General features: G+C 40.7%; 1 protein-coding gene across 1 annotated transcript; it reads left to right on the forward strand.

Annotated features, from left to right (window-relative positions):
* Nucleotides 1-261: 261 nt before the first annotated feature.
* Nucleotides 262-24,981, forward strand: xrcc1 (X-ray repair complementing defective repair in Chinese hamster cells 1). Its single transcript, XM_039806794.1, has 17 exons — nt 262-739; nt 934-1,026; nt 2,226-2,333; nt 2,447-2,605; nt 2,948-3,025; nt 6,166-6,289; nt 6,531-6,637; nt 9,680-9,842; nt 9,927-10,161; nt 11,131-11,247; nt 18,401-18,482; nt 18,960-19,059; nt 21,968-22,016; nt 22,853-22,989; nt 23,292-23,382; nt 23,469-23,544; nt 24,119-24,981. Exons 1-17 carry the CDS (start codon nt 689-691, stop codon nt 24,224-24,226), a joined length of 1,878 nt encoding a protein of 625 aa, XP_039662728.1. The 5' UTR covers nt 262-688; the 3' UTR covers nt 24,227-24,981.
* The last annotated feature ends 1,946 nt before the right edge of the window (nt 24,982-26,927 follow it).

Below are 26,927 nucleotides of genomic sequence, written 5' to 3' on the forward strand. Positions count from 1 at the left end.
GCTGTTTAATTTTCACAGTTGCAGTTAAGTCAGGGATGCAAGAAATTGAGCCTATATTAATAATTACGCTTCCTTTGAAAATGTGCATTTTAATCATATTTTAAACGCTTAAGTGTATGGAACGAGGTGGTCTCACTCTCAAGTACACATTCTGAAACTGTTGGTGGCGATAAAACTCTGGTGATGCTTTTATTTAACTGACAAAGAAGAACACAAAGCTCTGATTGGATGGAAATGCAGTTAGGCGGAAATTGCGTCACAGCACCAAGCACATCATGCTTTTGGTGGGAATATGAGTTCGCCTCCACGTACATTTATCTTAAAATTAAAAGCATTAATATATGTTTTCTGATGTTTAATGTAATGCCAAAGTAGGCGGCTATGTGTCAAGTATATAGCAATTTCAAAGGTTTGTGCGTGACAGCACTTGAGGTGTGTTAAAATCACCAGGCTAATCAGGAAAAGTTCCTTCTGCCTATTGTTTGCTAGCATGCTATCACGTTAGCTTACGGTATATCTGACTAGCAACAAAGTGAATTTGCATCCACTGAAAGGACAGTTTATGTGATTTGTGTTTTGTTAACTGGTTGCGATAGCGCTTAGTGGCAAGGCAAGCGTCCGGCTTGTTTTATCTTCCTTCACACTGGCTAATTAATCAATCTGTTGCCTGTGGGGAATCAACAACAACATGCCAGAAATCCAACTCAAACACGTCGTGTCTTGCACCACCGAGGACCCTGTAAGTTCATTTGTCACTTGCATTGCATTTGGAAAGTGATCCCCTCGTTACCTGACACCAAGCTCTACAGATATATATATATATATATATATATATATATATATATATATATATATATATATATATTTTTTTTTTTTTTATTTAGCCAAATGTGAGCCTTTCCTCCACTCTCTTCTTGTCATAATGCTAAACAGACTCACAAGGCAGACAACCTGCTGAGCTCTGACACCTACAGAAAGTGGAAAGCAGCAAGACCCGGGGAGAAACAGACATCAGTCATTCTGCAGGTATGCTTTTTAACCTCCTGTGTACTCCCAGGTATGCTTTTTAACCTCCTGTGTACTCCCAGGTATGCTTTTTAACCTCCTGTGTACTCCCACAGTTTTTTACCCGGCAGTGGTTACATAACATGCTTTGTCATTACTGATGTGAAGTCTACCTATGTTTACTCCTAAAACCTGGTGATCCAGCTAATTTGATCCAAATCAAGATCAAATAGACCATTAATCCTGAAAGAAACGCTTTTGCCAGAGATTGCTCAAAAATACAACAAACATTTAAAATATACATACATGAGAATAAAAACAGTCCAAGATCTTTCTAAATGTCCCCAATTGCCCTGCTAGTTTCTTTCCTGGCCGTGTATCCACCAAAGAAAAGGAAAGATTATAATCCAACTTGCCGTTTGTAGTTGTCAAGTGGTAAGGGTTGGGTCATACTTTCTGTAACTTCTGAAGTGTGAAGCAATTTGCAATTACATATATTTCGCTGACGCTTTCATCCAAAGTGATTTACAATGAAGGCATTCAACCATGTGGATACAATAGTGCCTACATTTTATTTTATAAATGCATTTTATTTTATGGGCCAAGGCGCAGTCTAAACAGATGAGTTTTTAGTCTGCGACAGAAGATTAGTGGAACATAGCGCATTTGTGTGGTGTGTCACCAATTAACAAAATATTGACTTCCACTTTTCCTTTGTTGATATATTGTCCTTTTGGGATTCCCTTCTTCTGCATTTTCTTTGCAGACAATTTTGTGGACTTGACAGAATTGTTAGGCATTAGGTTAAGGGATTAGGCTGAAGTAAATTGCACCTTTCCAGTTTCTTTAAAAAGCTGCTACTGCAAAACTTTTAACTAAATCTGGGTGAAAATATATTGATAACATAGTGTGCTCATCTTTGTCTCCATTCAACTCTTGCCTGAGGCTTTAAGAATAGATTATGATATTTTACAGAATATGTTAAAAGCACTTTGAGCGCACTTTGAAATTTTGATAAGGAAATTGTATATGCTAATACAATAGCACAAGTATCACTAAGGGACAGTCTGTGTTGATATATGTATATTTCCTTGGCAAAAACATGTTAAAAAGTAGGAGCTGGTTAAATAGTTTAACCTCTTGCATCCATTATTTAAGGTCTGTTGACTTTGGTTCTTGTGTATGCTCTGTAAACCTGCGCTGTTTTTCTTTTCTCTCAGTTCGAGAAGGAGGAGCAGGTGCACAGCATTGATATTGGAAATGAAGGATCAGCTTTCATCGAGGTGCTGGTGGGGAATTCTTCAGCTGTCAGAGACCAGGACTATGAGGTGTTCTTGCAAACCAAACCCAATTCCAAAGCATATCACCTCCGAATTAATTATAATCACTCTACTACTGTAATTTTTTCTTATTCTTTGATGTCAATCTTTCTCTCTTTGAGGTTCTTTTGGTTACGTCTTCCTTCATGTCCCCAACGGAGAGCCGTAACGGCACCAACTTGAACCGGGTGCGTTTCTTTGGGCCCAACCAGCTGCAGAAGAGCACAGCACAGGAGAAGTGGGACCGAGTGAAAATTGTGTGTAGCCAGCCATACAGCAAGGTAAGGGCCCAGTCATTTAAATACAAAAAACTGTGCAAATTGATGTATTATCCATATAACTCTTAATCAACAGAATCCAAAAGTAAACCATTTGCATTTTGGAATATTTGTACAGCACTTTCACCACCAACAGCACTGCAACATAATTTGACAAACAGTACAAATGATTGCGTTACACACAGAGCACCATAAGGATCGTATTAAAGCTGCATGGTTGCACCTGTAGATGTAGATGTTGTGTTTAGTAGTTCAGTTAAGATAACTATCAAGCTTAAAGGGTACTTCTGTGAAAGCATATACTTGTGATATTAAATGTAGTTTGATTTTGTGTGTGTGCTTCAGAACATAGCGTACGGAGTGGCCTTTGTTAAGTTTCATTCACCACCTGACAAAAATGATCCTCCTCCAACAACATCCCCGGTAAGTCATGCCAAGTTCTCGAACTCCTCGGTTTTATCTTTGGATATTTTCCCTTGATACCTGAGAATATTGTTAAGTGAGTTGTTCAAAACCTTTGTTTTTAGTAAACTCTGTGTACACAAACAATGTTCTCAAAGTTTGACTCGGGTATATTCACAAAAAACCCCTAGGTTGTATTTTGGCGAGAGTTATGCTTTAATAAGGGCTGGGTTTTGATAGTTGCTGAATACTTTTTGATGTCTCACTTTGGAAAGTACAAAAATTTTCTTCTACAAAACCCTTTTCAAAGAAAGACAAGCATTTCAAATTGTGGATGTTGTCCCAACACAAGACTTCATACAAGAACTTTGCCTAAGTGAAATAGTCCCATATTCGCAAAATTATTATCTGAATCAGAAAACTGCCTGACCAAAAAACAAGTAAACCAGCTTGTCTGAAGAGACATTGAATCGCACTTTAGACTTTGTCATACCAAGTCTTTGACACTATGGGAAACATTTCACTTAATACCCAAGAAGTATTAAGGTTCACTACCCAGTTCTATTGTTTATTAAATAAGGTTTTAAGTTACTACCATTTACAAAACAAGTTGGAGAAAGACAGACCACCAGTAAACAAGTTATCCATTCATGTTAGTGTCTGCATTAAATGTAGTATTATAAGAAGATTGTCTTTGTGAGCAAGATTAAATGTGCGGCTGCACTGTTATAAGCAGTGCTTCAATACTTTTTAGGCACCGTCCGAATTACAGTGGGGCAAAAAAATTTAGTCAGCCACCAATTGTGCAAGTTCTCCCACTTATAAAGATGAGAGAGGCCTGTAATTTTCATCATAGGTACACTTCAACTATAACAGACGAAATGAGAAAAAATCCATAAAATCACATTGTAGGATTTTTAATGAATTTATTTGCAAATTATGGTGTAAAATAAGTATTTGGTCAATAACAAAAGTTCATCTCAATACTTTGTTACATATCTTTTTGTTGGCAGTGACAGAGGTCAAACGTTTTCTGTAAGTCTTCACAAGGTTTTCACACACTGTTGCTGGTATTTTGGCCCATTCCTCCATGCAGATCTCCTCTAGAGCACTGATGTTTTGGGGCTGTCGCTGGGCAACACAGACTTTCAACTCCCTCCAAAGATTTTCTATGGGGTTGAGATCTGGAGACTGGCTAGGCCACTCCAGGACCTTGAAATGCTTCTTATGAAGCCACTCCTTCGTTGCCCGGGCGGTGTGTTTCGGATCATTGTCATGCTGAAAGACCCAGCCACGTTTCATCTTCAATGCCCTTGCTGATGGAAGGAGGTTTTCACTTAAAATCTCACGATACATGGCCCCATTCATTCTTTCCTTTACATGGATCAGTCATCCTGGTCCCTTTGCAGAAAAACAGCCCCAAAGCATGATGTTTCCACCCCCATGCTTCACAGTAGGTATGGTGTTCTTTGGATGCAACTCAGCATTCTTTCTCCTCCAAACACGACGAGTTGAGTTTTTACCAAAAAGTTCTATTTTGGTTTCATCTGACCATATGACATTCTCCCAATCCTCTTCTGGATCATCCAAATACTCTCTAGCAAACTTCAGACGGGCCTGGACATGTATTGGCTTAAGCAGGGGGACACGTCTGGCACTGCAGGTTTTGAGTCCCTGGCGGCGTAGTGTGTTACTGATGGTAGCCTTTGTTACTTTGGTCCCAGCTCTCTGCAGGTCATTCACTAGGTCCCCCCGTGTGGTTCTGGGATTTTTGCTCACCGTTCTTGTGATCCTTTTGACCCCACGGGGTGAGATCTTGCGTGGATCCCCAGATCGAGGGAGATTATCAGTGGTCTTGTTTGTCTTCCATTTTCTAATGATTGCTCCCACAGTTGATTTCTTCACACCAAGCTGCTTACCTATTGCAGGTTCAGTCTTCCCAGCCTGGTGCAGGTCTACAATTGTGTTTCAGGTGTGCTTTGACAGCTCTTTGGTCTTGGCCATAGTGGAGTTTGGAGTGTGACTGTTTGAGGTTGTGGACAGGTATCTTTTATACTGATAACAAGTTCAAACAGGTGCCATTAATACAGGTAACGAGTGGAGGACAGAGGAGCCTCTTAAAGAAGAAGTTACAGGTCTGTGACATCCAGAATCTTGCTTGTTTGTAGGTGACCAAATACTTATTTTACCGAGGAATTTACCAATTAATTCATTAAAAATCCTACAATGTGATTTGCTGGATTTTTCTCTCTCATTTTGTCTCTCATAGGTGAAGTGTACCTTTGATGAAAAGGGCCTCTCTCATCTTTTTAAGTGGGAGAACTTGCACAATTGGTGGCTGACTAAAACCTTTTTTTTCCCAACTGTACCACTAAAGTATTGAAAAATGCCTCGTCATTCAATAACCAACTTCTATATCTAAGGAGTAAATCTCATCAGCGTCAGTGAGCCAATAGGCATGCACCATGCTTCTGCCAAGATCTAATGATGCTGGTGATTGGCTGTTTAACGTTACACGTCGTAGAGGCACGCAGGAAAAACTCTACGTTACTCAGAGACTGGGCTCACGTATGGACCTTTTTCACGGCAGACATTTTGACTTGTCATAGTAGGAAAAGCACAGCTGAAATTGAACTTAAAAAACCTTAACGATGGCTCAGTTCCATCAAGTGTCCCAGTAAGCTATTTCAGTGAGTCGGCATTAACAATACCAGGACCTCTCCTAAGTGAAATGCAGCCATCATTAACGGTTTTGAATACACCTGTGCTTTTTCTACTATGACATGTCAACATGTCTGCCGTGAAAAAGGTCTATTAGGAGCTGAAAAAGATTTGTGCCGTAATGTGTAATTTCTTTTTGTTTTATGAAATTGGTATTTGAAAAAAAAAAAGTATCGTTTAGGAACCGGTATCAAAGTCACGGTATTGGTATCAGTACGGGTATCGGTATTGAATATTTTTTAACGATACCCAGCCCTTTAAAACATGGCACAGCATCTCACTGCAGCGTGTGTAGCACCTTATTTTATTTTGTGATCTACACAACTTTATAACTATGAAGTAATTTGATGAGTTGAAATTTATTTTTGCTATAGTCAAAGAAAGTCAGTGCCTCTACCTTCTCTTTAGGCACTAAACTTCTCTGTCTTCTCTCCGCTCAGAAACTGACAAAGCTGGGACAGTTCAAGGTGAAGGAGGAGCCTCTTTCACCTGCTGCCAGCCTTCAGCCTGGCAGTCTTTTCTTCAGTCGGGACAATGCAACAAAGTCCAGTACTTCACTCAAAGGTAAATCCACTTAAATACACTAGCTGCTAAAGCCCAATTAAATTCTCCCGTGTCCTTGTAACACTAAGTGCGAATCACTTTGAATATTCACAGAAAAACGCCAAGAGAGCACTAATTGGCCTTCATTTTAAGCTATTTCAGTCTGCCAGGAGACGAGGGAAGAGATATTTCAAAGGCATTTTTATTATGAAGCTACTTTGTTCCCTCACCGCTCCCGCCCTCTGCACTTTTCTCTCTTTAGTGTCTCCTCAGAATGAGAGGTTGAGTTACGCTGCAGCTGCCCTGCAGGCTGGTGGCAGCTCCCATTCATCAGGCCAAGCTTCCTCCTCCAGCTCTGCCTCACCACAGGTACTAAACATTTTCTCAGTAGGAGTTAGATTTTGAAGTGGCATGTGGCAGCCGAAGTGGCATGTCCTGGCATGTGCCACCGGAAGTGGCATGTTCTTCACCGTAAGACGTAAAATATAACTTATAACGTTAAAATATAACTTGGAACGTAACATTTCGTTAAAATATACGCGGCACTTTCTAAAGCCACGTGGCGTGTTATCGTGAGGCTATGTCTTATCGCGAGGCTACGTGACACGCGGTTTGCGTTCAGGAAAATAAGAAACGGTTGGGATTAGGAAAAGAAGAACGGGGTTAGGGTTAGGAAAACAACAAACGTGAAAAAGAAATATCAATCGTGGGACACAAAGTCACACTCGGGACTTGATCCCCGCTCTCCTGGGTGAAAGTCCTGTGTTTTACCCATCCTCCACCCTGACCAATGTACCTAAATGGATTTTCGCCCTTTCATACTACTCGCTACGGCGTCAATTCATACGCAATTGCAATTGGCATACGGAAGTACCGGAAATACATGCCACTGGCACGTGCCACTTAAAAATCTAACTCCCTCTCCATTTTCTCCACTGAAGGACAGCCAGCCAACAGCAGTTCCCTTAACAAGCAGTAGATTTTTTTTTTTTTTTGCTTTATTAAGACAACAAGAACGCTGAGAGGTACGCAGAGAAAGTGAAGCAGAGGCAATAAAGCTTGTTGTATGATGGGATCTATAGTTATTGGGAGTTCCACATCACGTCTGGGAAAGTTAATTTGATTTAGAACCAAATGGTGTTTTAAAAACTCAAGCTTTGGACCCGATAACTGAAGTGAATTCAAACCAAAACCAGTTGAAGAAGCTCTGCACTTGCCATCTTCAGTGATCTAACACTGTAACAAAATCCGTTAATTATTGTATTCAACCGGAGCTAATTAAACGAGCGACAAGAAGACAGCACTTTGAGTGAGCGGAGGCGGGGTTATGTGTGCACTGCAGCGGTGTGTTTGTCAACTGTAGGAGAGAAGAGAGAGCAAGAAAGCGCAGCTGGTGCAGATGTTTCGATAGTGAGTATTGAAACAATTTCAAATATTCAGATTTTCATCATATCAAAAAATTATTATTTTTGGACTTGGCTATATCGGTCCAGGAATAACTCAAGCACTGGTTTACCAAAAATCGTATATAAACCCCCCCCGACATATTGAACAGCTGTTTTGCCCAAAACAGTCCGTATGTTGATTGTAAGTAGTAGTGATAGTACTGTATGTGTTCGAGGGTTGAAAATGTTCATGAATATTATTTTGCTATCTCTCTCTGTACTTCACCACAAACCAAAAGTCCCAGGACGTAAATAAAAAATTAATACATTTCAGTATAAAAAAATAACTAGTATTGTATAACAGGTTCTTAAAATGTACAGCAAATATTTCACATTATGGGCCCTATTTTAACGATCTGAAACGCAAGTATGAAACGCAAGTAGCTTTGTGGGCGGATCTCGGGCGCTGTTGCTATTATACCGGCGGGATAAATGAGTCTTGCGCCCGACGCAAATCTAAAATGGGTTGGTCTGAAGTAGCTAGGTGTGGTTTGGGCGTAATGTGAAAATAACCAATCAGAGCGTCATCTCACATTCCCTTTACGAGCAGGGCGCTTGTTTCATGGTGGATTGCTATTATGACGGCGGATTTGCCTGGCGCACGCCAGCGGGAGCTGTCCGAGATACAGTAAAGTAATAAATGCCCGTCTTGTCCGGGTGGCGATGTTGCTGCTCCTCTCGGGCGCATCTCCTCAAGTCTGGAGAGGATTGCTGCAGCCATGGAGCGTGGGCCTCCAAACGCACCACCTGCTCCTGTTGTGCCTTCCTCCCTCCCCACTACATCTCCGTCCACCCGCTCCATCAGGAGCGCATCACGCATTGCCACTCCCGGACCAGATTCCGCCGGACTGTCCAATCCCACCGTAGTTCAATATCACGTCTCCTTAAGTCCTCCCCTGTAAAACACAACAAGCCACAAAGAATGCTGCGACTTTTTGAGGACTGTACTGTAAAGTGCCTCCTGACCTATCCAAACACCTGAAGCGCATTTTCAGTAATATTTTTCTTTGTAATTATGTATGGTTTGCAAAAATGGGAACTGCTGTGTCTGTGTAGATGAGAGAAGTGTATGCGCATAGTGCACACGCTATATTATTGCCAAGCATGCACCCCTAAAATAGCATCTGAATAACGCGCCACTGACTTTAGACCAGGTTTTTCCTGGTCAGTGGCGGAATTGTTTTCTGAAACTGCAAAATAGGACCACGTAACGTTTGCGCGTGAACACGCCTCCTCTTTTTGCTGAACCGCCCCCTGGAGCGCAAATGCATTCCCTAATTTACCGACGTGCATCTGTGGAGGGAAAAGTCCGCTGTGCGTGGGGTGCAAAATAGGAATGATATATGTGTCGGTGTACAAAGGCAATTGCGCTGAGTGCAAGATAGGGCCCTATATGTGTGAGCTCTGGTCATTATGTTCTGTTCCTCTTGTTGGTAAAAAAAAACAATGTATTTTGTTAGGTATGCAGCAGCTGAAGTTGTAGCTTTGATCGATTTTTGAAAAAACTGTTTGAAATGTTTAATTGCCTGCCTGGCTCCAATAAAAATGCACCACTGTAACTCTGCCTGAGCCCACTCTGAGAAAGAAACCAGGAGAATGGGCAAGTGATATCTTACTAATTGCAGTTCTGTTTCTAATTTTCTAGTTTAATTGTTTAGAAAGGCTATAATACTTTTCAAATCTGCAGAGTCGTTGTTTTTGCATCCTTAAGGGACATTTTATTTCAGACGGCTCACCCATGACGAATACAAACAATTGCCTGCCACACTCAAGTGAGGCTTATTAAATGTTCTGGCATTAAACTAAATGGAAATGTGGACAGTTTGTACGTGTCCACTTTAGTCTACTTGTCATCCAACAGTATCTCCTCCAACGCACCTGTTGTAAACATACAGGTGCACATTATTTTTTTCATTCTGAAAAGGTGCCAATTTTTGAGTGACTTACATTAATTGTTTCATCATAGCCACCAGCAAAAAGGAAATTTGAGTTCAGCAAAGCGCGGCAATCTTCCCCCGGCCCTCCACCCTCGAAGAAAATAAGCCCAGCTGGCTCACCTGAGGGCAAAGCTGTGACCCCCAAACACAAGCCGAGCCCAGCCAGCACGCCAAGCCCCAGCACCGCGAAAGGTAACACTCACATCAGCATCTGAATCTTGAAGATGATTTCCTCACCTGGAAAAGTTCCTTGACTTTCGCAAATCGTCTCTCCAGCTGCCCCGGGACAGAAGTCTGCTGACAGGAAGCGGGAGAGCCAATCCGAACCCAAACCCAAACCCAAACAACCGAAACCTAGCGTGCAGCAGGTCCCATTCAAACGGATGATGGAGGGGGTCGTGTTTGTCCTCAGTGGCTTCCAAAACCCCTTCAGAGGGGAGCTGAGGGAAAAGGCTCTGGACATGGGAGCCAAATACCGGCCCGACTGGACACCCGACTCCACACACCTCATGTAAGTATCAAGCAGGAGGCAGTGAGGAAGTATGGCAAAACTGTATGCTTGAACTGTCCTGACGTTATCATTTTACTTTATCATTTATGACCATTTATAGATGCACTACTTGTTTTTTTCCTCCAGAAAAATCTTAGTACTGTGATATTTTGTGTTGATACGGAGAAGCTACCAAGTGTCTGTTTTATTCTTACATATATTTAAAATAAATAATGAGCTTGTTTAAAATACCTGTAGTAGTAGTATAGTAGTCTACACATCACAGTCTGATGGACTAAAAATTGCAAAAATTTAATTTTATCATCATATTAACACATACATGGAGAGCAAATGCAAAAGAGCAATGAATACAAAAAGCCACAAAAAAAATAAAAAATATATATATATATATACACACAGTACATGGTGAAATTGCAGGATGTTGACAAACGACAAGATTAAAACTTAATGAACAGAATGAAGACTGATTTTTGACAGGTTTCTTTGGAGAAAATCATAAAAACAATCACACATTTCATTGCTGTACTCGGCATATAGTAAATTGTTTGACATTTATATATGATGACAACATTGCTGATGTGTAATGAATTAAAATAATTAATTAAAAAATAGTTATTTCACATAAAGTGCAAACATCTTTCCAGAAGTAGCCTCGTAATTGTTTCAGAAATGTTCTCTCATGAGAGATTTGTATCTGTACTTGATTTGTAGCATTAAAAACAGATTGCATGGTTATGTAACAGCCCTGTTAGCACTCTCAGTAATTTAGTTTGATTTCCTCTTGATCTCCTCTGTCAGACCATTGCCCTTGTCAGCTTCTCTTTAGTGATGTGTGTGTGTGTGTGTGTGTGTGTGTGTGTGTGTGTGTGTGTGTGTGTGTGTGTGTGTGTGTGTGTGTGTGTGTGTGTGTGTGTGTGTGTGTGTGTGTGTGTGTGTGTGTGTGTGTGTGTGTGTGTCATTAATCTCCAGCTGTGCCTTCGCTAACACCCCCAAGTACAGCCAGGTGAAATCAGCAGGGGGCATCATCGTACGGAGAGAATGGATAATGGACTGCCATAAGAGGAAACAGATGATCTCCTATAAACGGTAAGAGAAGGTGAAATCCAAAATAAACTATTGAACAGATGACTTCATAGCGATAATAGAAAAGTGAAGCTGTAATGATTCTTGCATGGAGATTCAGACCTGTAGAAATGCCTGAGCTCAGTTTTGGCCACAGGGACAGCTGTGGTTAAGGTGTCAGTGTCTGGTTAAAGGGCGCTTCCGTAGAGTGACAGCCTGCTCTTAGCGTGGAGCATCCAACATGTCCAACATATGACTCTACATCTGATTAATACTTTCTCTTAAGCCACAGTTGTACATCTACATCGTAAAATCTGCGCACAGCACTAAAACTGATTGAAGCGTCCAAAAATACACCCCTCACAGCAGTGCTGCCCACTTGCTACAGAGAACATTGTAACCTTGAGCAGCTGATGCCTGCTGTGATCACAAATTCAACCCAGCCAGCTCCAGCAGCTCTCTAATTATCTGCCTCATTACAGGGGGAGCTTTCACAACATCTTCTCTCATCGCTCCACATGAATCTGTATACTGAATAATGTAGAGCAGATATACTCTTCTTGGGCAATGGAAGGTCCAAATTAATTGGAATAGTTCTGTATTCGTGTTCCACTGTATGAAGCTTTGCCTTGCCATTTAAGGAAATCCTTCATCCTTGCTGCTTCTGTTATGACTGTGCCTGGCTTGAAGATGAATCAATTGCTGGGCGGGCCTCCACACTGCTGTGTTATCCAAGGTTACTGAACTCGTTAGTCTCTGGCTTCTGTTGCATTCAAATGTAGGGTTAGCAAAATGCAGAACTAGTGTTGTGATAGATATGGAATTAGCTGTCAAAGGATCGGCTCTAATAAAAGAAAGTCCTGCCTTCAGCCATTTATTTTGTTCTTAAGCAATTTTCAAACATGGAATCAGGAAAAGTGCTAGCTTCTACAGCACGTATACCAGTTTTACTACATGCCTTCTTTAGCCGTTTTATTTTGATAAGCCACATTAGGGCTGCAAATATCGGTTATTTTCATCATTGATGAGTCTGCCAATTTTCTAGATTAACCATCTATAAAACCTCAGAAAACACATGTCCATCACATTTTCCTAGAGCCCTAGGTGATATCATTAAATTTAACTATAGCTCGTCAACCTACAGAAGTATGGCTTTTTTTGGGGGGTGCTGCTGAGTTGTAATTACAGAGGATGGATGGATTTTATGTGACCGACCAAGTGGAAACTCTTATCATATCCTATCTTTCTGATCGGTCAGCTTTAGCTCTGCCCGTATTTGTTGATAGAATACTGTAGTGTAGAGGGGCTGGCGGTGCTAACTTCTAAGAGCCCAATATAAAAGTGCCACAGTCCAATCCCTTTTTTATTTTGGTTCTCTGTGCTTTTAAAACCGTTATGCTGTTTAAAAATGATTTGACTTTTACAAGAAAACAATCATTTTCAGAATGAAATGCATGTATCGGAAAGGGGCTCAATGTTGGCTTGAAGCATTTCAGTTTATAGCTGAAGTGATTGGTTGATTAGTTGATCAACAGAACATTTATTGGCAACTATATTGAGAGTCAATTGATTTTTCATAATTCTCTAAGCTGGAATCAGCAAACATTCGCTGATTCCAGCTTCTCAGATGTGAGGATTTTCTGCTTTTCTTCATCTCATATGATAGTTTATAGATTATATTTGTGTTTTGGACGAAACAAGCAATTAGAATTGTTTTTGGTTTTATAGACCAAATAATCAAATATGCAATTGACAGATTAATCTATAACAAAAGAGATCGTCAGGTTGCAGCAGTGTGGCTTCCTTTTGGCTATAATTACTTACTTGGATGTGACTGTCATTTCAAAGACATTATTGTCATTTAGTTCCAGCAGGATACATCTGGCGTTGAGACGGGGTGCGCAGAAATCAATTTTTTACTAATGTCCGTCTTTAAAGCAAAGAAAATGAAAGCGATCAGAGTTACATTTTGATTGGATTATTCTGGACAGCCAATGTGTGCATATGAGCCAAGAGTCTGAGAGAGTATTGTGTAAAGCTTTAAAAAAAAAAAAACTTTTGAAGGGCGATGGCACACAACGCTGTGGTTTTATGAACTCTGATAATTACTTTCAACTACTTATTTTACAAGATTGTCTGTCTGTAAGTGCATTGAAATGAGAAGCTCCCTGTCTCGTCATTCTGCCCCACGCTCGCCTTTCTCAGTCAATTTCGGATTGTGTCGAAGATCCCTCAACCCATCCCTCACCCCTTTGCTCCCCCGTCTCTTGTTGTCAGAATAATCCATTCCCCTGCCCAGCACCGCTATTGTGCAGCGCTAGGAGTGTGCAGCTTTGATGATGATGTATCTTTTATTTAAAGGCTGCATCTGCTATGGGTAATTAAAGGGACCACTTACTTTGATGATAAGTGCCCAAACAAATACGCACACTCTCAAACTGTTGCTCCATCATGCACACAAACACTTTCTAACTGAGCATCTGGAGGCAAATGCAGAGCTTCTGCTCCCGCCATCCGTTCTCTGTAGTGTATATATAAAAAGAGATTGTGACATCAGCTGAGCACTCCAGAAATGCAATCTCCATAGTCATTATCCAATCAGTGAGGATCCAGAAATGGACGGAAAGAGAAGAGGGCAGAAAACACTCAAGTAGCTCTACAACATCCCATCACAATAGAGCTGAATAATTAAAGCAATTTCTCATTAAAACCAAAGCTCTGTTGCAACAACACAAGAGGAATTGGAAAATATCAGCACAACCACACACATACACCTCACCTAAATGTTCTTTCCTGAAAACGTTCACTGCATCCTGAAGTGTACAGAGCCAAAATCTTTCAAATTGTTGCGATTAACTCTCTGTTAATCCATTACTCAATTTAACTGTTTCAGCTCTCGATGAGTGCATTTCAACCTCTCAGGTCATCAGCAGCAGTAAACAGAACATATATTTGATGAGCTGAGAGGCTGAAGGCCGTTGTTGTTTTCTTGCTTAAAAAAATTATCAAAAGCATTTCAGCTCTAGTATAACTTGGTTTTTACCCTCTCTAATAAACAACATTGTGTCTCCAGTTCTCTGTAAACAGAGCAGATCGAGCTTGTTGGTCTGCTTTTGAGGTAACAACACTTATCGGCATAAGCAACAGATTCAGCATTACTTCCCTTGCCCACAGTGTCCTTTTTCTTTTTCCAATTTCCTGGCCACTGAGTTTTATGAAACAAGTAAGCATAGGTCAGTAACTGTCTCCCTACAGTGTCAGCGGAAATAATTACACCTCAATGGTGGTATTTTGACTCTTTCACTTTCAAGCTGCTAATGTCCAGGTGACTTTACAGTGGCTTGAGGGAATATATGGAGAGGGCGCGGAGAAATGTCACATCACCTCATTGAACCCTCTCACACATTTAGAAGATTTGTATTTAGATGCAAATAAAGAGGTTTTATTATTAAAATAACTTTTTAATGATTGTGCAGCCAAGGCAGTGGTACCCCGGCGTACATCTGAATGCTTTCTGGTTTATAGATTCAGCAAGTGCATATGTTTTCATCAAGCAGAACTTGAAGTCACATGGAGCATTAATAATATACAGTAAGTAATGAAGTAAAGCTTCACTAGATTTTCCACTCAAGGTCCTACATTGCCCTTTACTATGGTCAATACGACACTGTTCTGAACGGCCCACTCAAAGTCACAGTCTAAAGTTGGTGGCTGACGTTGTGGTCTTTCCATTACATTATGTCATTTAGCTGACGCTTTTATCCAAAGCGACTTCCAATTAAGTGCTTTCAACCTTGAGGGTGCAAACTCCAGACAACAAGTAGTAAGTGCAAGTGCATTAGCTTTAAATAAGTTAAACTACAAAGAGCCATATTAAAGTGCAGCTTTAAGATAGATAGATATACACTCACCTTAAAGATTATTATGAACACCTGTAAGATTTCTTGTTAATGCAATTATCTAATCAACCAATCACATGACAGCTGCTTAAATGCATTTAGGGGTTTGGTCCAGGTCTAGACAATCTCCTGAACTCCAAACTGAATGTCAAAATGGGAAAGAAAGGTGATCTAAGCAACTTTAAGCGTGGCATGGTTGTTGGTGCCAGATGGGCAGGTTTGAGTATTTCCCAATCTGCTCAGTTACTGGGATTTTCATGCACAGCCATTTGTAGGGTTTACAAAGAATGGTCTGAAAAAGTAAAAACATCCAGTATGCTGCAGTCCTCTGGGCGAAAATGCGTTGTTGATGCTAGAGGTCAGAGGAGAATGGGCCGACTGAGTCCAGCTGATAGATCAACTTTGACTCAAATAACCACTCGTTACAACCGAGGTATGCAGCAAAGCATTTGTGAAGCCACAACACGCACAACCTTGAGGCGGATGGGCTACACCAGCAGAAGACCCCACCGGGTACCACTCATCTCCACTGAAAATAGGAAAATGAGGCTACAATTTGCACGAGCTCACCAAAATTGGACAGTTGAAGACTGTAAAAATGTTGCCTGGTCTGATGACTCTCGGTTTGTGTTGAGACATTCAGATGGTAGAGTCAGAATTTGGCATAAACAAAAAGAGAACATGGATCCGTCATGCCTTGTTACCACTGGGCAGGCTGGTGGTGGTGTAATGGTGTGGGGGATGTTTTCTTGGCACACTTTAGGCCCCTTAGTACCAATTGGGCATTGTTTAAATGCCACAGCCTACCTGAGCATTGTTTTTGACTATGTCCATCCTTTTATGACCAGCAGGATAATGCACCATGTCACAAAGGTCAAATCATTTCAAATTGGTTTCTTGAACATGACAATGCGTTCACCGTACTAAAATGGCCCCCACAGTCACCAGATTTCAACCCAAGAGAACAGCTTTGGGATGTGGTGGAACGAGAGCTTCGTGCCCTGGATGTGCATCCCACAAATCTCCATCAACTGCAGGATGCTATCCTATCAATATGGGCCAACATTTCTAAAGAATGCTTCCAGCACCTTATTGAGTCAAAACCACGAAGAATTAAGGCAGTTCTGAAGGCGAAAGGGGGTCAAACGCGGTATTAGTAGGGTGTTCCTAATAATCCTTTAGGTGTGTATGTATATATATAACACCCCAATTTTTCCAGGTTTTTATTGAAATTCATGCAGTTCAGTGTCTTATTGTACTCTGAAATGAAAGAATAGAACAAATGAACAATTTAAGTTAAAGAAAATCATGGAATCAATTTATAAACCAAAATGTATTCAAAATTTTTGACTCATCAAAGTAGCCCCCTTTGGCAGATATAACAGCTGAACACACTCGTGGCATTCTTTCTACAATGGAAATCAAAATTCTTCAGAAAGTTCTTCCCAACTCGGTTGCAGAAGTTCCCATAAATGTGTGGCACTTGTAGGTTTCTTTGCTTTCACTTTTCTGTCCAGTTCATCCCAAACCAGCTCAATGGGGTTTAAGTCTGGTGACTGTGCTGGCCACTCCATGTTTTTAAGCTTACCATCTTGTTCTTTTTTGCTAAGGTAGTTCTGGCATAGCTTGGACTTATGTTTTGGGTCATTATCTTGCTGTAGGATGAACCCCGACACACCAGCGAAACGCCCAGAGGGTACTGCAAGGCGCTGCAAAATGCTGTGGTAGCCGTTTTGGTTCAGGGTGCCTTTCCCTCTGTACAAATCACCGACCGTGGATCCAGAAAAACAGCCCCAGACCATCACGCTTCCTCCTCCATGTTTGACAGTTGATGTCACACACTGAGGAACCATCCTTTCACCTACTCGACGGCGTACAAAAATCCTTTGTGATGAACCGAAGATTTCAAATCAGTCCATAGCACCTTTTTCCAGTCTTCAGTAGTCCATTGACGATGTTTCTTGGCCCAGGCAAGCCTCTTTTTCTTATTCTGACGTCTTAGCAATGGCTTTCTTACTGCAACTTGACCTATCAAACCTGCAGCTCGAAGTCTTCTCTTTACAGTTGAAACTGAGACTTGCTTATTACGACCACTATTAAGCTGTGCTTGAAGCTGTTGTCCTGTGAGCCGCCTACCACGCTAGCTGTTGACTCTCAGAAACTTGTCTTCTGATTCTGTTGTGGCTTTGGGTCTGCCAGACCTCTTCCTGTCAGAGTTTCCCCCAGTTTCTAAGTGCCTTTTGATGGTGAAGAATACTGTACTCACTGACACCTTGACTTTCTTCGCAATTTCTCTGTAGGAAAGACCAACATTCTTAAGTGTTATGATGGCCTGTCTCTCTTCCATTGTTAATTGCCTTTTTCCCACCATTTTTATGGCAACACACTACTTTCTGCACTACAATACTGTTCATATAATGCTCACGAGTAAGCTGGGGCTGATCCGTTCGTGGCCCTGTATGCAAGTACTAGTGTCTTGAAGCGGATGCGGACAGCAACTGGTAGCCAGTGAACAGAGCGGAGGAGCGATGTAGTGTGAGAGAACTTGGGGGGTTTGAAGATACGTGCAACATGAAAATGAAGTCTTGATTCCCTACCAAGATATACCTTTATTCTGTTTTTGTCCATCAGATCACTCAGAAGTGTGTACTCAATACGATTTCTATTGTTCCTCGACCCTCTTCCTCCTGCTAGCAGTGGTCTCTCAATATAAAACTCTTCCTGTCCCACCAATGGTGCACCTTTCAAGAAGGGCTTGAATAGGCAGCAATGTAGCATTAAGTCTCTTGACTATATGGTTTCAATTTGCTGACAGCTTCTGATGATGACTTGGAGTCATTACTGGTGTCCTGTTATATAATGAAGTCCTGTTACTGCAGCCCATCGTAGCGTTCTTTTTGAGGAGCTACTCTTAATGGAGGGAGACTGTGAAATAAGGAAAAGGTGTTGGGGAATACTGGGTCCAAGCATGATTTATGACTTGGTTGTCCTTACGTCGGTTTGAAAGTGTTTTACTTTTCTCCCCTCCTCCTGCAGTAGGTCAGACTTGTATCCCAGCAGGCAAACTTCAAACTATTTTATATGAAGGCATTGGTAATGTTTTAGGCATCAGGACTGAAAGAGGGTACCTGCTTTTGCCTGACAATGGCCCACTGCGGTTTGAAACATTGTACAAGTAAAGCTGATTGGTAGCAAGCTATATTGTGATGGCATTCTCTTCCCTCTGGCCTTTAATCATCTTGACACATTTTGTTCACCCCTCCTTTGTCTTCCTCCAGGTATTTGATGGATGGAGCAGAGTCGAGCTCGGAGAGCGAAATGGAAGGGGACGACCAGAGTGAAGAGGAAATCAACACAAAGGTAAATTTGTTTTTTAAGTGAGCCTATACAAAATAGGGGTGTGAATCTTCACTCTCACGATTCAATTTGATTGCGATTATCCTGTCAGCGATTGGAATCGATCCGATATCACGATGCGTCACCTCCTCAATATTAATATAAATTGCTACAAGCAGTCAGGTATATATGTATGAACTCCCCTTTTTATTGTATCTGCTTTAAAAAAGACACTTCCTGAATGTAGCGGAGTCTGAACACAGCAGACAAAGGGCAAAAACAAAAAAAGCAACGACCGGAAAATCAACAAGTAACCTCATCAGGCAATAATCCATTATGGTCTGTCACTGCATCGATGCAGAATCGTCCATGTCCGCGTCGCGATGCATCGATGCAATGATCATTTTCAACGCCCCTAATACAAAATGATCTAATGAGTAATCTTTTTCCAGTTGGTAATAGTCAGTCTGTTTTAACGCTCTGTCCATGCTGTTGTTGCAGACTCCACCGAAGCAGGAGAGACAAGTGACCCCCAAAAAGACGCCCGAGAAGAAGACTGAAGATGATGAGTATGCCGGCTCCACTGATGTGGATGAACCAGGTTTGAATCAAACTGCTTTAATAGAAAGTGCTGCTGTGGAAAAAATGTAACTGAGCTTTACCCGATGCTTCATTTAAGATTCAGTCAGCATCAGCATTGCCACTTCAATGACTCCCCACTCTTTATTTCTTTGCGTACTACAGAAACTGCTGTTGGGCTAAAAGAGAAAGCACATTACTGTTCTGAAAGTGGCTACAAGATGACAGCCATACACAGACTTAAATTGGGTTTTTTAATTGATTTATAGCCAAAGTTAATCTGAGACAGGCAGACTGACAGGGTGTAATGATAGGGGAAGAAGCGGGCAGTCGGCCCGTTGAAAAGGTAAAATGGAGGAGTGGAAGAATGAAAGCAAAGATTAAAGAGGCACTTAGAGTTCGGATACAGTTGTAGTAGTAAGAAAATGTTCACAAAGTAAGTAAAATCTTTTGTCTGTTGAAGGTTAAAAAAAGGATGTGGGCCAGCTTATTTTTTTCAGTGCACATAAGTTGAACTTAAACACTTTGGGTTATGTATAATGCAAAGGTTCACTCTGTACGAACAAAAAAAAAGTCCAGTCCCAAAAAGACAGGTAGAAAGGGGAGGAAACTAAAAGTACAAATTCATACATAATTTCCACATGATGATCTTTATCAGTTTAACAATATAGTCGTGCGATACTTGCATTACCATCTGCCCCAGCTGCACTTTGTGTTCAGGAGCTGCAAGAAAAGTGCTAGGAGAATTATAAAAAATCAAAACCACCTGGGGTAACGGCCTTTTCTCCCTGTTGAGGTCGGGAAGAAGGTACCAGATACACCAGGCAGTACTGAGAGGCTCAGGAGGAGCTTCTGACCTCAGGCCACTAGAATCCTAGATGAGGCCACTGCCTAACCCCAAAATGCCACCGTCCGGAAAGCGTCATACCGCTCCGGAACCGCCCGAAGCGGAGTGTTTTGCCTGTCCGACTCGAGCTCAAGCCCTTCCATATTGCATATTTCACTGTATTGTTTTTATTAATTCCTTTTGTGCTTGCGTCTGGAATTCCGGCCTTTACCTCCACATTACCTCAGGTTCACTAACCACAAATAAACGGCAATGAATCAGAATGCAGGAAAATGCCATTTTTCAGTCACAGAGAAGATAGCAACAAACCGTAAGGGTCACAGCCACAACCCTTGCTTACATTTTCAATGAATTGTGAGTGGCTGTGACTCATGGGAAGTGATTCATCCTAACTAAGTAGACAGAGAGGGCAGCACTCGATCTGAAGAGGACTGAAAACATTGAGAGGGGCTACGGGACAATGAAAAGGGTCCAGGGATTGATGAAGCTCTTGGAAATGGATGAGTTGACAACGCCAACGGTGAAAAGGACAAGAACAACATACATACTGTAGATTCTGTTCAAGATGGAGCATGCATGAATGCAAGATGCAATCACTGTGAAGGGACTTGTGCATGATTCTCATTTCTATGTTAATGCAAGGCCAGAAGTAGTGAGAAGTGCTGGTGTATAAGTGAGGCGACACAACAAACACTGACCCACCAAACGCACACGGAGACGGCTATTTAACCTGCTTGTCTTTTCCCCCTCAACAGCACGCATGTATGTTAATGGAAAGTGTTGCCAACGAGGCTACATCCTTTGAACTGCTGACATGTTTGCATCATGGAAATTACACCTGGCCTTTTTCTCTTTCTATATATCCATGTATTTTGTAGAAAACATGATAGCAAGTTTGACCTCTTTCAAAGAGGTTTTTTTTTCCTTTTTAAAAAGGACAAAGAACTATATAATGCAGATTTAATTGGTTTACATTTGATTATCATAGTTAATTAGTTTTAAGATTAGGGCCAGACTGCAGGAATGGTAATTTAAAGTTACACGGACCTTGTGTTAAGATTAACTTTAAATATTAGAGGTAGGAAAAATAATCAGTTGTTAGATGCATCGCGATTCTCTCTAGAACGATTCAAAGCTTTTTCTTTTTTTATGTTGATTTTTATTTAAGTTACCGTCTCCAGACAAGTACAAATCAGAAAACAGAGTGACTGAAAGAGGATGGGATAATAGACAACAACTTAGAGTTTAGGCAAAAGTGCAGGAAAAAAACAAAACACAAAAATGGCCAAAAGGAAAATAAAATAAAATTTTGTATATATACACATGATCTAATAAGACATACATAAAATAATTAGGCAAAACACATATAGGCTGTTAATCTACTTTATCACATTACATCTGACCACCTCATGTTTCATGTTGTAAGAAGCCAGTTCTCCACCTTTAAACATGACTGAGCCTCCGACATGGAAGATTACTGGGAGAGAAGCATGTTTAAGGCTTAAGCACGGAATGACTACAAAATAAAAACCTCAGTAGACAAAACATTTCATTAAAACGTGTGTGACAAATATATGTCAAACTCTTAGCTTTGTCTAGGAAGTGATTAGCAAACTCTGAGTAGCAAACTCAGATTTATATGTATATTTTTTTAAATCACGCATGGAAATGTACATAACAAAATTGTTGCATCGATAATTGTTTTTAGATTCAAATCGTTGGCCTCTGAATCGAATAGTGAGGTGCCAAGAGATTCCCACCCCTATTAAATATATGAAACTTATCACACATAATTTCCCGCAAGGCCTATTTCTAGCGTTAAAAAAAGACATGTCAGCTTTTTAGGTTAATTGTACCATATTACATACCTGCAAACTAGTCGCTTTTCGGCAAAAATCAACGTTTTGAATGGGAAAATGTCATCCAAGGTCACCTTTTTCAGCCGTTCTGAGTTTGCAGGTATGATATTAACAAACACTGTTTGCTTGTGTATGTATTCACCATTCACCCAGGCAAATCCCACGTAGGTGTCACCTACTGTGGCAATAAAACCTTTTCTGATTGTGTGATGATGATTTCACAGGAGACGGTGATGATGAGTCTGCAGTGGACACGGAGGACGAGCTGCAGAGGTAAACAAAACAAGTAATGGCAATGAGGCCGTTTGCAATATTGATGTAGACGAGTTTGTTCTCCCGTGTAATTAAAGGTCGACTTGATTTCTGCTCTCTTGTTGCTCCATAAGTAACACAACCATCAGTTAATTCTAAAATCTGTAATTCCACTCTGACTTGAGCCGACTTTTGATTCACAATCGCACAATAATCACAGAGTGAGTTAGGATTAGTGGGCTGCAGTTAAGCCATGTAGGTTTCCCTCAGAGGGTGATGTTTAAAAAAGCCCCCTGATTTAAAATAAAAAGACAACCTTTGAAATCCTGATTAAATTGCAGAGGGATTGGTTGGTTAGGGGGTCGTACTCCTGGACTGTTTACTCACAAAACTCTTTCAGAAATATTGTTTTGTGCTTTTACTTAAAGCTACTCAAACCCATAGAGGATTATTATCTGACTTTGCGCTCTCAGTTGTACGGAGCATTTTACCATCTTTTAGCTCATTGTTTTGGTTTCACGAGCTGCAGCTTTACTGTTCTGGCTCACTCTCACGGCTCTAATCAGCATTGTTTCCCAGCAAAAAAGCTCTGAAATCTCACTGTATGCTAACCGGCTATCACCAAACGGCAGAAGTTTGAGACTAGCTGGTGAACATAGTGGAGCATTTAGCCGTTGAAGAGCCAGATACTTCCCGCAGGAGTTAGTGGAGACTAAAATAAAGCTACGAGGAGAGCGACTTACATTTGTCAGGTGGTCACAGAAAGAGAGAGAGAGAGGTTTCTTCTTTTTGAGAGGCTGACATGGGAACATGTAGCATCAAAGATACAACAGGTCCTTATCCTGTCCTTGTAATAGGGTGGAGAACGAGAGCAGACAGAAGAAAGCAGCAGCAGGAGGGAAGGTGGTGAAACAGGAGGATCCATATGGGGGGTCGACAGATGAAAACACAGACGCCGAGGCTGAAGAGGATCACCCCATCCCTGAACTACCAGGTATGTCTCTCTTTGTTCTGGTCTCCGTGTCCTCCTGTCTCTTTTGTCTGTTCCTGTTCCCATCACAGGAACACTCGTCCGACATTGCAAACACTGACAGAAAGCAATTGGATGGCTTTCTGCCTTTCAGGAACTCAACACACAAACGTCAAAGTTTGTATTGTTTTTCTCTGTTTTCTTTGGCGTTTTGCTCCTTTCTTCCCTTTTATAAAGTGCACCTATAATTACTCCTCCTACATATTGTGTAGTCATCAGATGCACTCTTCTGCTCCTTTCTCTTCCCATGTTCTCATTTCTTTCAGACTTCCTGAAAGGAAAGCATTTCTTCCTCTACGGTAAATTCCCTAACAACGAGAGGCGCCTTCTGCTGAGATACATCGTTGCCTTTAATGGGTGAGAGATTTTAATTGGTCAGAGGAATAAGCTGTGAACATCTCTGCAGTACATGTTTGTGTAAAAGAGTACCGTCTTTGCTCCAGACTGATTGAAGACTACATGACCGAGAAGGTGCAGTTTGTGGTGACCAGTGAAGGGTGGCACGACTCCTTTGAAGACGTGAGTTGAGTCCTTGCTTCTTTTTCCACAAACATGATATCTAACCACAAGCTTAAGAACATTGTACATTTCTGTTAATGTGCATTTGAGCATGTGCGCATGAATCATTTTAATATCGCTTCCACAGACAATATTTTGTGAAAGTAATTGCTTTGGGAAATGTAATGCTCAAATTATACAAACTTCACAGCTGAAAATCACAGCTGAAACAATTTAAGCAGTTACTGCTTAAAAGAAAATGGCTAAGAAGTCCCTTACTTACTGATAAAGCAGTCGTTTTGCAAGGTATAATCAAATAAAAAGCCTTTAGGCAAATTGGGAGTATTTTAGCCAGTGAAAATACATCAGTGTTGGGACCAAGTGGCTTTTTAATCGGTTTGAAATTGTGGGTCAGAATTGGTTTTCAGCCATTTGAGGGCCTTGTTCGCATCTGAATTTGCAGCTTTAGTTATACAATTGGAGCTTTCAGTTTTTCAAAGGCTTTATACCTCTTCCCATCTGTGCATTTGTAATGAAACAAGAAGACTTCCTGACCTCTCTGTTCCTTTCGCTTTCACTCTCACTTCGATCACAGGCGCTGATGGAGAACGGCAATCTGAACTTTGTCAAACCCGCATGGATTTATGCAATCAATGAACGACAAAAGATACTGCCCTACCAACCCTACTCGGTCGTCCCCTGAACTATATGAACATGCAAAGGTGTGCACAGACCCACTACCACCTCATATCCTGACCGATTCTTCTTCTTACCTTTTCAGATTCACAGCTTCACTTACATTAAAGCAATAAACCGATTGTATTTCATTAATACCTTTACACTGATTTTATACTTGCTATTGGTGAAATGTTTTCAGTCCTCAGGTGTTTTCAACAGAGATGTTCTCACCTTTCAGCCAAGATGGGAAAAAAATGTTGTTGTTTTTTAAATGAAGTCTATTTAGGTCAATGTTAGGATAAGGTTTAGTTTAATATGATCTTTTTGTTAGTTCTAGCTTGGCCAGAAAGAAACATCTTCATCATCAGTGTGCTGCTCACTTTATGAACTAAGTACACACTCAGGTCTGATTCAGGTCTCGTTTCAATTTCTTGGTTCCTGTGCTGCAGTTCGCTGCTACTCACCTCGGCTACCCTTAGGCCCTGTCTGGAAATGAGTTATCACCCTGTCCTGAGTGCCAGCGGCACTGATAAGGCTCTGACTTATGTAAGCAGACAGACCAGTATGAGACCAGCCCAAAGTCAGGTGAAAAGTGTAATTTATTTAAGGCTGGAGCCACCAACTGCAAAAAATCCGGACAACTAAATTCTACAAATCAAAAATGAATACTGAAAGACTGTTTGTCTTTCTCCTTTTATTTTAAGAAAATGCCCAAGTGGAAAAAGTGATGGATTTCTGTGTGTTTAAGTTTAATAAATCTGAGTTTGTGGTTTGATTTTATCCATGTTTATTGAATTAATATTGCAAGAGATGGACTTGCTCGATAGATGTGAGGATGTAAAATGGACAGTAGTTTGTGTCACTCAAGATTTCCAAAATGCTTCTTAAGACGAAGAGATATCGGGCTTACAGTACTGTCTGCTTGCTTGTCCGAAGCAGCTTGTTCAAGTTCCTATCTTCAAATTTTTTTTGTTCTCATACTACTTAATAATTTTGCATAAATAAAAAATAGATTTTTTTAAATAAAGGTATTGTTCTCATTTGTATTCATCAAACTCTCCTCGCACTTAGCTGCTCTCATCCCTTCCTATGCCTTCCTGTTTGTGTTTGCAGCTCAAGAGGCACTCCCTTCCTTTTCACTCCTTCTCTCATCTCGAGTCCCCTTTCTGCTCTCTATCTAATACTTCTCGTCCTGTTTTGTGCCCGGAGCCACCAGGTCTTCTGCTCTTCAGTCAAGGGGATTAAAATGCTGGAATGTGAACGTGAGACGGGGAGAAATGGAGGGGTGGTTACAGGGAGAGAGGCTGCAGGAAAGATGGAGAGTTTTGGATGCAGTAGCCAAGGATCAGACTATTTTATTGTGTACTATAACAATACTTTAACTGTTATATTTTTTACATATTTAGTTATAGTATTGTATTTCAATAGTATCTTTTCATATTCTTATTGTAATTTTTCTATTCTATATTTATGTTCTTGACTGTTGCAGTTCTTTATTTTGTATTGGCCATATTATATGTTTATTGTACACACCAAACAACAAGGCTAATGCCTTATATGTGAAAACCTACTTGGTATTTCTGGCAAGCGTGAGGCATGTTAGTACCACTGACTGTGACCTCGTACCAGGCACTGATTTGTTTTTCATAATATGGAGCGAGCACGGTCAAATCCATTTAGGTCTGGAAGCAGGAAAATTTACAGCAGCTAACGGCATCATCCTGATACAACGTCATATTTCATTGAAATGCCCATCTGTTGTCAAGATGACAGAAAGGGTGGGCTGCTTTCAAAATGTCCCATATGACAAGTCGACTTTGTTAAAACGGCACGCTTTCCACCTTATTCCTGTCACCTTGATTTCTTCTAGTCAGATTTATTCTGTGCTCTTTGCATTTTTATGTCTCCTGTGAATCTTAGCGGTAACCTTGGCTGACTGCTAAGATAGCCAAACATTGTCTGACTCTGTAGTTGTAATGTTCATTTACGTGTGCTCAAATGATCTTTATTATCAAATTGTAGTTCTTTAGTCATGTTTTCTCTTTCTTCTTTCTATGTTCTTCTGACAGTACAGACTTGGAGGGGATGAATACTTATGCAAAAATGTAATTTGTATTTTTGTACTGTGGATAATTTTTTTAGATATCTGTTTTCACTTTGACCTTCAAGGCATTTTTTTTTTTTTTTACTGTCAGTCATGAAGTCTACTTTGATTAAATATTGTAAAAGGAACAGTTAGCTAGGGTATAATACTTTTAATAGGCACTGTACATACAAAGGACTGGAACTAATGCAATTAATTTCCTTAAACACAACCACATATTAAACCCACTGAGTTTTAAGCGAGCTCTTCAGTATATTGGGATCAAATTCTCTTTTGTGCTAGAACTATAAGCTATTTCTAAGTTTCTCTCATATCTTTTAGTCATAAGTAAGCCAAGAAATTATTTTCTCTTCACCTAACATTTGAATGCAGGTACCATATGATGTAAAAAAAGAAAGTAAAAGGTGAATAGACTGACCTCATGCATAACCTGGATTACCCTGCATACCTGTCTGGGTGGAAGGAGTCTGTGTTTTTTGTTTGTTTTTTAAGACCAGTTTGTGATAAATTGGCCGGAGTGGAAAATGAGGCGTTTAAAATTATGCATTTTTGAAAATGAAACAAAAAACTAAATCATGCAATGCACATTAAACATCTTTAATACTAGTGCTGTGCCCGTTGA

The sequence above is a fragment of the Perca fluviatilis genome, chromosome 7 (genome assembly GCF_010015445.1).
Source record: "Perca fluviatilis chromosome 7, GENO_Pfluv_1.0, whole genome shotgun sequence".
NCBI classification, from domain to species: Eukaryota; Metazoa; Chordata; class Actinopteri; order Perciformes; family Percidae; genus Perca; species Perca fluviatilis.

What these genes read in the sequence shown, in the direction of transcription:
- xrcc1 (XM_039806794.1), top strand. Translation starts at nt 689, where the DNA reads ATGCCAGAAATCCAACTCAAACACGTCGTGTCTTGCACCACCGAGGAC. An exon ending in CAGATGATCTCCTATAAACG is followed by an intron (nt 11,248 to 18,400) that starts GTAAGAGAAGGT and finishes GTCTTCCTCCAG; the next exon opens with GTATTTGATGGATGGAGCAG. An exon ending in GGCACGACTCCTTTGAAGAC is followed by an intron (nt 23,545 to 24,118) that starts GTGAGTTGAGTC and finishes CTTCGATCACAG; the next exon opens with GCGCTGATGGAGAACGGCAA.